At 43.4% G+C, this 15,049-nt stretch overlaps 1 protein-coding gene across 1 annotated transcript; it reads left to right on the forward strand.

Annotated features, from left to right (window-relative positions):
* The first annotated feature begins 781 nt into the window (after positions 1 to 781).
* Positions 782 to 14,188, forward strand: LOC311105619 (beta-secretase 1-like). The gene is made up of 9 exons (XM_084147820.1): positions 782 to 1,726; positions 9,559 to 9,647; positions 9,816 to 10,032; positions 10,369 to 10,506; positions 10,755 to 10,889; positions 11,197 to 11,298; positions 11,552 to 11,701; positions 12,306 to 12,477; positions 12,908 to 14,188. The coding sequence occupies exons 1-9, from the start codon at positions 1,412 to 1,414 to the stop codon at positions 13,150 to 13,152; spliced, it is 1,563 nt and encodes a 520-aa protein (XP_084003946.1). The 5' UTR covers positions 782 to 1,411; the 3' UTR covers positions 13,153 to 14,188.
* The last annotated feature ends 861 nt before the right edge of the window (positions 14,189 to 15,049 follow it).

A 15,049-nucleotide genomic window follows, 5' to 3' on the forward strand; every position in this document is an offset into this window, starting at 1 on the left:
ATCAGGAGAGCAGCGAGCACAGAACCTAAAGAGTCTATCAAGTGAGCGACTGAGACTCAGGAATCTCCCTGTCCTCCTCCCTCAAAACATCAGTGCCACAATGAAATACTGAGCATGTTTTAGGCAATATACAGCCCTTAATACATCACTTTCACTCCATAATGTGCACTAATCTTGGTCAGAAGAAATGATATTTTACCCTCTTGGTTTTTCCTTCCCTTTCTCGACTTCTTTCTTCCTCTGTGGGACAAGAGGATTCAAACGTTGTCTCTCTGTCAACAGCGCATTGTGAACTAGGCCACCATTGCAGGAAAGACATCAGCTGTACCAGTGAGAGAAAGGACCTGGGATGAGAGGAGGGAATTTCTTCCATAGTTCCATTACTACAGATCTTCCTACAGTAGCCCACATTCTCCTTCAATATGTGTCTGTCTCTCTTCATTATTTATCAAAGGAACGAAGTGAAAATGTTCTGTCATGAGATCAATCATGGATTGTGTCATCTTGGGCTGGTGATTTTAGATATTACTTTTTACAGAAAGAACACAGCTTTAGGGAAATTAATTGTTTAACGTGAAAAATATTGTTATTCAAATTATGTCAATAACGACCTATTTAAAATAATTTGCTATTTTACTTTATCATTTATTATAGGCTATTTTTATTAAAGGCTCTTTTTTATTTTATACCGGTGATTAAATAGAAAAACTACTATACCCATAATGCTCTGTGCACTCCTATTTCCCGACTGAGGTTGTGCTTGCAGGGAGATGCTCAGCTCAGTTACAAGATGATGCAGGATTGATGGAGGAGGCGGGGAATGCGGGAAGGTAGCGGAGAGAATGCACAGAGGAGAGATGCGGATTATGGTGGCCTATATGACAAGGATTTTTGGTCGTGTGACAGAACGATGATCGGACGGGTAACGGGCCTCTGGATTGTTGATATTGGGACCTAAGCCTTTTTGGACAACCTCTAATTCATGCGTTTAACGATTTATTTTATTATCGGCCTATATGCGCAGTTGTTGATTTCATTATACTGAATTTGATTGTTTTGTCGACAGCTATAGGCACATGGATATTTCTGTCGATTATCTAATATTTTGTAAATTGATCATTTTTTTCTCCATTAAATTGAGGACAAGGTGTATGGTCGCGGCAGCAAAGCGCTCGATACCACACCATCTATAAACACGGACAGATCTTCCAATCAAAGGGACTATCTTTTAATAAAGATGTCAACACTATTACATTATGGCTGCAACTGTCAATTTTTGTAGCATCAGCGTTTAATCTTGGTGCTATAAACAACAATTATGCAGCATTTCTAATAATGCCAAACTGAAAGGAGACGGTCGAGTGCGCAAATTAAGTGTCCTAAAATATATAGCCTAAAATAACATTTCAAAATGGAGGCACTCTGTCCTCAATGGATGGTATTTTTATGGACGATTGTCAACCTATTTGTGGGTGTCAGCTTCGGCACCAACGAGGCTGAAGTTGAACCAAACTCCTCAGGCCCACTGGCTATTCACTTCCCACTGCGGCAGGGCCCTCTCTCCGAAACCCAACCACCGCATTTGGCCCGGCTGCGCTCCTCGAGGTCAGCGCGGAGGCGCAGAGCGGTCGGTGGCATCAATTTCGTGGACATGATCGACAACCTCCGTGGGAAATCTGGACAGGGATACTACGTGGAGATGACAGTGGGTTCACCGCCACAGAAGGTGACACTCTCCCCCATCTCTCAATTCAATTCAAAGGGCTGTATTGGTATGGGAAACATATGTTTACATTGCCAAAGCAAGTGAAATAGATAATAAACAAAAGTGAAATAAACAATCAAAAATTAACAGTAAACATTACACTCACAAAAGTTCCAAAGGAATAGAGACATTTCAAATGTCATATTATGGCTATATACAGTGATGTAACGATGTGCAAATAGTTAAAGTACAAAAGGGAATATAAATAAACATGGTGTTTGTTCTTCACTGGTTGCCCTTTTCTTGTGGCAACAGGTCACAAATCTTGCTGCTGTGATGGCACACTGTGGTATTTCACCCAATAGATATGGGAGTTTATCAAAATTGGATTTGTTTTCTTTGTGGGTCTTTTTTAACTCGAGGTGAAATAAGTGTCTCTAATATGGTTATACATTTGGCAGGAGGTTAGGAATTGCAGCTCAGTTTCCCCCTCATTTTGTGGGCAGTGTGAACATAGCCTGTCTTCTCTTGAGAGCCAGGTCTGCCTACGGCTGCCTCTCTCAATAGCAAGGCTATGCTCACTGAGTCTGTACATTGTCAAAGCTTTCCTTAATTTTGGGTCAGTCACAGTGGTCAGGTATTCTGCCACTGTGTACTCTCTGTTTAGGGCCAAATAGCATTCTAGTTTGCTCAGTTTTTTTGTTAATTCTTTCCAAGGTGTCAAGTAATTATCTTTTTGTTATCTCATGATTTGGTTGGGTCTAATTGTGTTGCTGTCCTGGGGCTCTGTGGGGTCTGTTTGTGTTTTTGAACAGAGCCCCAGGACCAGTTTGCTTAGGGGACTCTTCTCCAGGTTAATCTCTGTAGGTGATGGCTTTGTTATGGAAGGTTTGGGAATCACTTCCTTTTAGGTGGTTGTAGAATTGAACTGCTCTTTTCTGGATTTTGATCAATAGGCGGGTATCGGCCTAATTCTGCTCTGCATGCATTATTTGGTGTTTTACGTTGTACGTGGAGGATATTTTTGCAGAATTCTGCATGCAGAGTCTCAATTTGGTGTTTGTCACATTTTGTTAATTCTTGGTTGGTGAGCGGACCCTAGACCTCACAACCATAAAGGGCAATGGGTTTTATAATGATTCAAGTATTTTTAGCCAGATCCTAATTGATATGTCAAATTCTATGTTCCTTTTGATGGCGTAGAAGGCCCTTCTTGCCTTGTCTCTCAGATCGTTCACAGCTTTGTGGAAGTTACCTGTGGCGCTGATGTTTAGGCTGAGGTATGTATAGTTATTTGTGTGCTCTAGGGCAATGGTGTCTAGATGGAATTTGTATTAGTGGTCCTGGCAACTGGACCTTTTTTGGAACACCATTATTTGAGTCTTACTTTGTCTCTCTCTCTCTCTCTCTCTATCATTGACACGCCCATTCAGTTGATTCTGTGTGACGTTTTGCTCACCTGTGCCCTATATCCTCTGCATTGTGGCACGTCAAACCTACCCTCCTATCAAACCTTTGATTAGTGGAATCAGGTGTTTAGTGGTAGGGCAAAAACAAAAATGTGCCTCCCTTTGGGTCCCAGGACCAGAATGAAGAAACACTGGCCTTGTTAAACCTTGGTAACCTGGCCTCTAAAATGGCAGATGGTGACGACAAAGAACAACAAGAATAAATGTGTGTGTCTCTGTGCATGTGAGAGAAGGGAGAAAGAAGGAGAGAATGAAGCCTTTAATTCTGCAGAGAGGGGTGCCGTGGGGTGGGGTGGGGTGGGGGGGGGGGGATGATTCCCAGTATGGTGCAGCTAAGCAGCTGCAGGGTACAGACTGGCACACCAAAGGGATTACTGTGTGACAGAGCCAACGTTATGCCCTGCCTAGGACACTCCCATTGTGCCACTAGGAGGAAAACCATCACTGGCTTCCATCCACTCACTAACATTTATACTGAACAAACATATAAACGCAACATGCAACAATTTCAACGATTTTACTGAGTTACAGTTCATATAAGGAAATCAGTCCATTTAAATAAATTCACTAGGCCCTAATCTATGTATTTCACATGATTGGGCAGGGGCACAGCCACTTGGGAGCCAGGCCCAGCCAATCAGAATGAGTTTTTCCCCACAAAAGGGCTTTATTACAGACAGAAATACTCCTCAGTTTCATCCGCTGTCCGGGTGGCTGGTCTCAGACGATCCTGCAGGTGAAGAAGCCGGATGTGGAGGTCCTGGGCTGGTGTGGTTACATGTGGTCTGCGGTTGTGAGGCCGGTTGGACATACTGCTAAATTCTCTAAAACACTTATGGTAGAGAAATTAACATTGAATTCTCTGGCAACAGCTCTGGTGGAAATTCCTGCAGTCAGCATGCCAGTTGCACGCTCCTTCAAAACATGAGACATCTGTGGCATTGTGTTGTGTCACAAAACTGCACATTTGGCCTTTTATTGTCCTCAGCACAAGGTGCACCTGTGTAATGATCATGCTGTTTAATCAGTTCCTTGATATTTCACACTTGTCAGGTGGATGGGTTATCTTGGCAAAGCAGAAATGCTCACTAACAGGGAGGTAAACAAATTTGTGCACACAATTTGAGAGAAATACGCTTTTTGTACGTATGGAAAATGTATTTTATTTCAGCTCATGAAACATGGGACCAACACTTTACATGTTGCGTTTATATTTTTTGTTCAGTATAGAAACATTGATACAAATACAACCATAGAGATTGATCCAGGATTAATAACTATGTATACAACACACATAGAAGGGAATTCTATTACCATATTACTTTGCTACAGTAAAACAAACCAAACAAATTGCCACATAGGCCTACTGTATAGACTACTATAAGACTCAAATGTGTGACTGTTACAGTAACTTCAAGATGTAAACCAGGGGCTGGATGTATCAATGGTCACAGAGTAGAAGTGCTGATCTAGGATCAGGTCCCCCCGTCCATATAATTGTATTAATGAATTGTGATCTAAAAGGCTAAACTGATCCTAAATCAGCACTCCTACTATGAGACGCTTCATACATACGGCTCCTGATATAATATCTTCAAAAATAATAAATGAGGTTTGCGACAGGGATTCTAGGCTTCTGCCAGAAAGAGGAAGTGTAGCAGGGTTGTAGCAAGTCCGAGGTGTGTGTGTGTGTCAGGATGCAGCCGGGCCAGGCGTCTCGGGTGATGTGTGTGAAGGGAAGCAGGATGCGGGCAGGACAGATCAATTGTGAGGCGTCAGCGTATTCCTCACCAAAATACACCCGCTACACTACAATCAGAGAGAGAGAGGAAGAGAGCAGGCCAAGAGGTTGACTGAGGGAGAGTTTATGCAGGTTAAAGTTAAATTACTCTTTACAGTACTACCTCATAATACTGAGGTGATTCTTTATTTATTTCAATATCATATAACATGCAAATAGTCCACACAGACTGTAATGCACAATCTCTTTAGTAACCCTCTTTGATTTAAATTTGATTTGGGTTTCCCCCACAATTCATTGCAATGTATCTGTGTTTGCATGGCTTGGTGTTTTGATGTGTGTGGAGGGGGTGAATGTGGTGTGGTGGTAGGGCAGGGGCATCATGTCAGCTAAACCTAGGGAATGGATGGCAAAGGGACATTCTCCTCCAAGGAATGTTTATCCAATTGAAGCTAATTTACTGCATTTCTACACAATTTAAAAACGCTAAAATGCAAGTTGGAGAACAGCAAAAACAAGCAAAAATGAGTCCAGACATTATCACCTTCACATCAGTCAATAGGGGACTTAACATTCTAGAAACCAGTGGAGGCTGCTGAGGGGAGGATGTCTCATTTTAATGGCTGGATTGGAGCAAATGGAATGGCATCAAACGCATGGAAACCATTCCACTGATTCCACTCCAGCCATTACCAATTAAGGTGCCACCAATCCTCCTGCACTACAAACACTTCATACAAGAATGAGCTGCTATGCACTGGCTCAGCACCGGGATTAAAACGCTAGTTTAGTTTCATGTCAAGTCAAACAGCAGTTACCTAGCCAAAGCTATCTACTACAGCCATCTTTACCTCTGCACCAGTGGCGGCTCCTGAAATAATTCTCAGGGGGGGCAATTTTTCTGATGATTTAGGTGACCTACACACATTTTTTAAAAGATATGTCCAGCAACAACATGAAGACAGGGGCAGCATATAAGTCAATACCAGAAGCATTTATTGACTGATCTCAAAAGTGTTGGCTTACAAAAGCAAAATAAGTTATCACAGTAAAAATAATCAAGGGTGTTCTTTCACATTCCTCAACACTGCATAAACAATATGTATGGCTTTGTAAAAATGAACAACCATATTCTGGCCAATTGTATAGATTTGTAAATATGAACAACCATATTCTGGCCAATTGTATAGATTTGTAAAAATGAACATGAACAGATTTTTTATTTTTTTGAATGGCAGTACCTTTCAAACATGTCTGCTTGCAGTAAGGTAGCACTCACAAGGTGGCCAGAGAAAGAGAACCTTTCTTTGGTGTGATCCAGGATGGTGTTGCAGACCTCTTCAGACAGCCTCTGCTTCTCCTCTTCTCTCAAAGCTGTTCTGGGTCTTTTGGCTCCTGTTGCTTCTTGCAGCTGCTGTTGAGAGGAGTCCCTGAAGGCAAACAGACCAATGTGTTTGTTGGCTTTGTACAGTATTGTTGTCTATGTGATGCACAGGTATATGCAATGTATTCATGTATAGTACAAATACTTCAGTTCCACTTAAAATGGGCAGGGATGCATAAAGTCTTTAGTGTTTAAGTTAGCCTTTGTGTCTCACATAGCCTGGATGTTCAGCACAGTATACAGTGGTGCTCATAAGCTTATGATCCCATGCTAAAGTTGACTAAAAAGAGGAATAAAAAAGAAAAGAAAATTGGTGTCCTTAAAGGTTGGATTTTCCAACTTTTTTAATTAAGTCATTAAGATCAATTTCCAAAAGATGATTTTTTTATTTTTTTATTCCTCTTTTTAGTCAGCTTTAGAATGTGTTCATACACTTATGAGCACCACTGTACAGTACACATAGTATATAAAATAAGATAGATTACACCACTGGCCATATATAATGAGAATAATGTAATTTCAAACACAAATGCAGTCTCCTTTCATGCATACATTTTCAAATAAAGCTCTGCTTTGAGAAAGATCGAATGATATTGTTTAATCTTTATCTTACCTTATGGCCTGCACACTGCTTGCGAAGCTGTCGAGGGCACGTTTGATAAAGACAGCATCGATGTCCTTCTTCTGTAGCTTCTGGTACGGTGGGCTGGTCAAATGAACCCAATGAACCCGTCCGGATGGCTTCAAAACATTCTATGAGGTCGTCTCGATTCTCGTAGACAGTGTTCACGACTCTGCTGTTGCTAACCTCATCGTTGTGGCGGCGGACAGCTAGCCTGTATCCCTCATCCAGTTGAGTGGCAATATTCACTCTCCCCAAAGCAGACAATCTCAAACAGCTATCAATGTGGGTCTTTGACAGCTCATTTTTCTTAATCTTTTCTGAAAGATGGTGCATGTCGGTTACACCAGTCGCTGTCCAAGCGGTGCTGTCTGCCGTGCCGCCTTCAGGGTGAAAGAGTAGTTTCTTAGTTACGTTCATGGTTACGTTACGTTACGTATGACGAAAGCGCGTAAGTGCAAGCCCTCAGAAACCCATAGAGATTGTATTGAAAGCTCTGAAATTTGAAAAAAAAATATTTTACATTAGAGGCTATGAGAGACTTCTGGGCGATTTTCAACCTGACTGAAATCGCCCCAAAACGGGCGGGGACATTTGAAGCACGACTTTAGCCTGATTGGACATTTAGTGGCTGGCAGATCAGACGTCTAGATTAGAACACTGAACTACTGTTGCCGTGATATAATTGATTAGAAAAAAAATCCCTTCCTTTTTCCGTTTGGCAGTGCGTCGCCCATATCGCCCTATTGAACACACCGCCCCTGCTCTGCACTGTTTTGAGAAAAAGTTGTGCTGTTCCCTGCAGTGATGCGCTCTCCATAAAGCCAGCCAGCCATACAAACAGCCTTCCCCCCTGCTCCCAGGTGTCTGCATGGTCCTAAAGTCAGCCCCCTGTTCTGTTAAACTGCATTTGCCTTTTAATAGGTTGAAAAAAGAATTAGTAGCCTATTTCAATTGTTTTTGTTGTAGGGTATGGCGAAAGCCATACCCAATTGACACCCCTGTGATAAAGGGGTTAGAAGATGACATGGATATGTTTTGGAACAGCAGGATGCATGTTATGTGTGTCTCAAGTGACATGTTTGTGTTGGTGGGAGTGTGTGTGTGTGGGACCAGATGAGCGACTAAGGCAACAGGCTGGGGGTTCTTCCAGGCGCACAGTCCTTGAGGCTCTTGGCTCTGTCACTGAAAATAATAACTTTCCTGGACTGTGTCCCAAATGGCACCCTATTCCCTATACCAAGGCTCCCCTACCCTCTTCCTGGAGATCTACCGTCCTGTGGGTTTTCAGTCCAACCCTAATTTAACACACCTAATTCTACTTATTAGCTGCTCAACAAGACCTTAACTAGCTGAGTAAGATACGCTAAATTAGGGTTGGACTGAAAACCTACAGGACAGTAGATCTCCAGGAAGAGGGTTGGGCAGCCCTGCCCTACGTAGTGCACTTTATAGGAAATAGGGTGCCAGTTGGGGATGCATCCCTGGATATTTCAGGAGCAGATCTATTATTGATCAGGGTCCTGCTGGTCACCAGAGAGACAACATGGCTGCCAGTCTGATTGACTCTCTGACTGCGCAAAATGTGATACTCACACCGAAAGGAGAGGGAAGGAGGGAGACAGAGAGACAGACAGAGAGAGAGACACAGAGAGAGAGACAGACAGAGAGAGAGACACACAGAGAGAGAGAGAGAGACAGAGAGAGAGAGAGAGAGATAGAGAGACATAGAGAGAGAGACAGAGAGAGAGAGAGACAGGGAGAGAGAGAGAGAGAGAGAGAGACATAGAGAGACAGAGAGAGAGAGGGAGAGACAGAGAGAGAGAGACAGAGAGAGAGGGCAATCTGAGAACAGCCTAGGGGTTGGATGCAGAGGGAAAGAAAAAGAGAAGGACATTTGGAGCAAAATAAACCAATACATAGCAACTATCAGTAATATAATGCCAGGAGGTGAGAGAGAGAGAAAGAGAGAGAGAGAGAAAGAGAGAGAGAGAGAGAGAGAGAGAGAGAGAGAGAGAGAGAGGGAGAGAGAGAGAGGGAGACAGAGAGAGAGAGAGAGACAGAGAGAGAGAGAGAGAGAGAGAGAGAGAGAGAGAGAGAGGGAGAGAGAGAGAGAGAGAGAGAGAGAGAGAGGGAGACAGCGAGAGAGAGAGAGAGAGAGAGAGAGAGAGAGAGAGAGAGAGAGAGGGAGAGAGAGGGAGACAGAGAGAGAGAGAGAGAGAGACAGAGAGAGAGAGAGAGAGAGAGAGAGGGAGAGAGAGGGAGACAGAGAGAGAGAGAGACAGAGAGAGAGAGAGAGAGAGAGAGAGAGAGAGAGAGAGGAGACAGAGAGAGAGAGAGAGAGAGAGAGAGACTAAATGGCTGAAATGAAGAAGTGTTTTTAGCAGCAGCTGCAGGGAATCGTTTTATGAATAGGCATGGCTGTCTCCAGGGTAACATAGATAGTGTCCTTATTATCAGTGTATTTCAATGTATTCTGTCCTTTAACCCTGGAAGACGCAAGAACGCACCTACATACACCACATATACCTACTGAATACCTGTGACATTATATAGGCCTAGCTTTGGAAAAATGGCCAGTGAATATGTAATATGGTTTCATAACAACTATGTTGTGTTTGTGTGTTTGTGAATCAGTTGAATATTCTGGTGGACACAGGCAGCAGTAACTTTGCAGTAGGGGCAGCTGCTCACCCTTTCCTCCGCAGATATTACCATCGCTCACTGTGAGTAAAATATGTTTTTTGAATAAACTATCCCTTTAAATATGATATTAAATATGAATCCCATTGAACAGTGAATCTCAGTGGAATCTCTCCCTTTTAGATGACCCTGCACATACTTCCCTTAGTGGACTTATACAGTAAGCACCTTTTCTCCCCTGCTGTTCATAGGTCTAACTCCTACCGTGACCTTGGGCGCAGTGTTTACGTACCCTACACCCAGGGCCGCTGGGAGGGCGAGCTGGGCACTGACCTGGTGTCTGTGCCGCACGGCCCCAACACCTTGCTCCGTGCCAACATCGCTGCCATTACCCAGTCGGATCGCTTCTTCATCAACGGATCCAACTGGGAGGGCATCCTGGGCCTGGCCTATGCCGAGATCGCCCGGGTGAGAGGGGGGGGGGGGAGAGAGGGAGGGAGAGAGAGAGAGGGAAAACAGAGAGGGCTGAGCAGAGATTGCCTGGGTGAGAGTAAGGGAGGGAGGGAGAGAGTGATCAGCTAGAGGGTCACTGGTGAGGGTAGAGAGCCAGCACTATACAGGAATGTGGAAAATGCACGGTGATGGATTTGTGGAGATACAATGTCTGTTTAGGCTTGTTGTCAACAAGATGGCTAAAATCACCACAGGATTGTTTTAGATTTTTTCCCCACTCACTTTAATATAGTTATCCTTTTCCCATCTTTAAATCCTTTCTAAATCCTCCCACTCCCCCACTCTGTCTAGCCTGATGAGACGCTGGAGCCTTTCTTTGACTCGCTGGTGCGGCAGACCCCCGTGCCCAACCTGTTCTCCCTGCAGATGTGTGGCGCAGGGTTCACCCAGAACTACAGCCTGGGCAGTGCCACCGTGGGTGGCAGCATGGTGAGAGAGAGATATAGACATACAGTAGATAGGACAAGGCACAGACACATTTTCTGTTTGAGGGAAATACACAGAAGTGGTGTGTTGTGTTAGTGTAACCAAGAGGGTTATATATAGAGATTGTATGTGCCAAGCAGTTAGGTCTGTATCGTTTCGTTATAATCTGTATTGCAAAGGAAATATGAGATGGAAAGAGTGTTGAGAGTTTGGACCCAGCCAATGAAACTGTCTGATTGCTGTTTTCTTAGATCATTGGTGGAGTGGATACTTCTCTCTATGTTGGGGACCTGTGGTACACCCCGATCCGCCGGGAGTGGTATTATGAGGTCATCATTGTGCGCATTGAGGTCAATGGTCAGGATCTCAACATGGACTGCAAGGAGGTGAGATACTGTAGCTGATGACCCTTTAATCAACATTTTCCTCCCTATTTCATTCCACTTTCTCTTTAATATAATATATGCCGTTTAGCAGACTCTTTTATCCAAAGCGACTTATAGGCATGTGTGCGTACATTTGAAGTATGGGTGGCCCCTTCTATTTTTATATTTTGTTTGCTCCTGTATTCTCTTTAGTTAACACTGAATATCTGTCTGTTGTTTACCTTTTATCACTAATAATGGTGCGGTAAGTGACAGTGAATAAAGAATGACAATTTGTTTCCTCTCTCTTGGCTTGTGTCTCTATCAGTACAACTATGATAAGAGCATTGTGGACAGCGGCACCACCAACCTCCGGCTCCCTCGCAAAGTGTTCCAGGCAGCCGTGAAGGCCATCGAGGCAGCCTCGTCTGTGAGTCCATCCTCACACCTTTTCTCATCTCTCTCTCACTCCCCCTCTCTCTCTGTTGTTTTGTTCTCTCTCTTCTTTGTAGCTGCTAGTTTCAACTAGTGTCATGTGAAATCCCCTTTCTCAGGTTTAATGTCTGTAATAGTTTCATAGCTATCATCTTTCTCTAGTTTCTGCAATTGCTAAATATTATTTCTACCCCCCACCCCCACACGCACACACACATACACGCACAAATGCCATGTCTCTCTATCAGACGGAGCAGTTTCCCTCTGGGTTCTGGTTGGGGGAGCAGCTGGTGTGCTGGCAGGCTGGCACCACCCCGTGGCACATCTTCCCTGTCATCTCGCTCTACCTAATGAGTGAGAACCGCAACCAGTCCTTCCGCATCTCCATTCTCCCACAGGTATGTATGCACACATGACTGTAAGTCGCTTTGGATAAAAGCGTCTGCTAAATGGCATATTATTATTATTATTATTATTAGGTAAGTGTCTGTCTGTGTACTTACCTGTCATTGAATACAATAGATCTTCATTATTCAATTCATCAATTCAATGAGCTAGTGATGATCCTCTCTTAAACTCCTTTCACTTTTCATTCAATTTAGATGTGTTGAGAACTACAGAGAGTATTTGACGTATGTTATTCCAATGAGAGACTGGACCTTGGAGATAGTGGTGATTCATGTAATCACTGTTTCAATGGCAATGAGATAGAAGTGGAGAGCAGCTTATATTGGGACAGTAGAGGCAGCTAGTGCTGGCCTTGAAGCTTCGACAAGCAACAGTTAACATTGATAATAAAAAATGTGAAAGTAGTGCGTATATACCTCACTCATGCACGGACTGGTTATGCATGCTTACACCAAACCCAAACTGCATAGACAAGCACAAAAAAGTGCTGTGAGCTTATTAGCCTATTGCTGTATTTCTCCTGGCTTATTCTTACCATCCATTGTAGGTGTTCTCTGCTGACTGATGTCTGCTGCTTCTTTGTGCCCCCTGCAGCAGTACCTGCGACCCGTGGAGGATGTGGCCTCGGCCCAGGAGGACTGCTATAAGTTTGCCGTGTCCCAGTCCAGCACGGGCACCGTCATGGGCGCCGTCATCATGGAGGGCTTCTATGTGGTGTTCGACCGCCAGAGGAAACGCATCGGATTCGCCGTCAGCACCTGCCATGGTGAGGGGGGATAGAGGGAGTATGAGAAGGAGGGAGAGGGGGAGATGGTGTAAATATATATATATATATATATATATATATATATATATATACACTGAGTGAACAAAACATTATGAACATAGACTGACCAGGTGATCCCTTATTGATATCACTTGTTAAATCCACTTCAATCAGTGTAGGTGAAGGGGAGGAGACAGGTTAAAGAAGAATTACGTTTAGGGTTAGGAGCTAGGGTTAGTTTTAGGGTTAAGGTTAGGTTTAGGGTTAGGTTTTAGGTTTATGGTTAGGGTACAGGTTAGTGTTAGGGGTTAGGGAAAATAGGATTTTGAATGGGACTGAATTGTGTGTCCCCACAAGGTTAGTTGTACAAGACTGTGTGTGTGTGTGTCTGTATGTATGTTGCTGATCGATGTGTATTTCTATGCCACAGTGCATGATGAGTTTCGCACAGCCTCCGTCGAGGGGCCGTTCCATGGCGTGGACCTGGAGGACTGCGGCTACAACATCCCGCAGACGGACGAGTCCACCCTCATGACCATTGCCTACATCATGGCGGGCATCTGTGCCCTCTTCATGCTGCCACTATGCCTCATGGTGTGCCAGTGGCGCTTCTCCCGCTGCCTTCACCCAACTGGATCTGGGGACTTGGCTGATGATATCTCTCTCCTCAAATGATAGAGAGGCATGGACATACAGTACACAGGAAAGGCAAGCCTACCAGAAATGGAGATGGAGGCTTTGCTTATTGTTGTTGAGGGCGCATCAGCCTCATTGAGTAATGCAGAAACAGATTAACATGTAGGATGGTGTTGGTTGTGGCTTGGGCAGGTAGCACAATGACCAAACAAGCCAATGGCCACTTACTTTGAATTCATCAAAGGTGGATATACCAGCAAGCTGGGTTAAATGGCCTCCTGGATTCAGTGGACAACTTTATTGATATAAGGGCATGATATAAATATACAGTACGTATAGGTGTGTGTGAGTGTTTGTGATTGTATGAGGTGTGTGTATATGTATGCATGTATGTATGAGTGTTTATGGTTTATGGATCACATGTACAAATTAGGTGATCTAGAATTTAAAGATGGACCTGATTATTGAATATATTTGATTTGTTCGATTTTACATCAACAGTACCAGCTAAAGAACGCTAATCATGAGTGCTAATTGGGTGAACTTTTCAAGAGAGTGAAATTAGCACTCAAAAATCAGATGCAATTAACTTTTATGGTGAAGCCATGTTACTTGGTGTGCATTAATAAGCTTAGATTATGTATTTAATACAATTAATATCAGATATGACACTTTTATATGGCTCTTGTTGATTAAGTTGGTGCATTACCTCACTGCTAGTGAATGCACTAATTCACACAAAAAGAAAAACACGGACACACACACACGCAAGGATTCTCCCACACGTACAGAGGTCTTCAAAACCTCCAAACAGCTTGAACATCTCAGACAACCCCTCAACAGCTTTATACAAAAACTCACCGACACAGACCCGGACAGTATTCATGTAACCCCAGTCAACTGCACTATCCCTATAGTGCGCTTGAATATAAATAGTTTTGTTATTTTATGTAAATTAACACAATAGTAAAATGTCTCAATGAGGGACAGATTCTACTTTCATCGACCTGCTGTAAATAAATCTGAAATGTATATCTGTCAGATGCACCTGACACTGCACTGACCACAGACTACGAATAAATAAAGTAACAAATATAACACAATCTGTGTCCTGACATTAATTCCCCTTCCCTGATGAGACATCAGGACCTATAATGGCACTGTTGTTTAAATCAATCCTGCGTCTTGTATTGCCACATTTCATGTAGGTTGAAAATAGTCAAGATATCTAAGTAATGGACCAAATACTGCAGTATCATGATTAGAAGACCAATAAGTTGTATTTTTCAAGAATATACACTGAGTATACAAAACATTAAGAACACCTGCTCTTTCCATGACAGACTGACCAGGTTAAAGCTATGATCCCTTATTGATGTCACTTGTTAAATACACTTCAATCAGTGTAGATCAGGGCTGCCCAAACCTCTTCCTGAAGATCTACCATCCTGTGGGTTTTCAGTTCAACCCTAATTTAACACCCCTGATTCTACTTATTAGCTGCTCAACAATACCTTAACTAGCTGAATCAGATACGCTAAATTAGGGTTGGACTGAAAACCTACAGGACAGTAGATCTCCAGGAAGAGGGTTGGGCAGCCCTACCCTACGTAGTGCACTTTATAGGGAATAGGGTGCCAGTTGGGGATGCATCCCTGGATATTTCAGGAGCAGATCTATTATTGATCAGGGTCCTGCTGGTCACCAGAGAGACAACATGGCTGCCAGTCTGATTGACTCTCTGACTGCGCAAAATGTGATACTCACACCGAAAGGAGAGGGAAGGAGGGAGACTGAAAACCTACAGGACAGTAGATCTACAGGAAGAGGGTTGGGCAGCCCTGGTGTAGATGAAGGGGAGGAGACAGGTTAAAATAAGGAATTGTAAGCGTTGAGACATGGGTTGTGTATGTGTGCCACTCAGTGGCTGTTCTGA

This window comes from Coregonus lavaretus (assembly GCF_964263955.1).
Source record: "Coregonus lavaretus genome assembly, chromosome: 30".
In the NCBI taxonomy this organism is placed as follows: Eukaryota; Metazoa; Chordata; class Actinopteri; order Salmoniformes; family Salmonidae; genus Coregonus; species Coregonus lavaretus.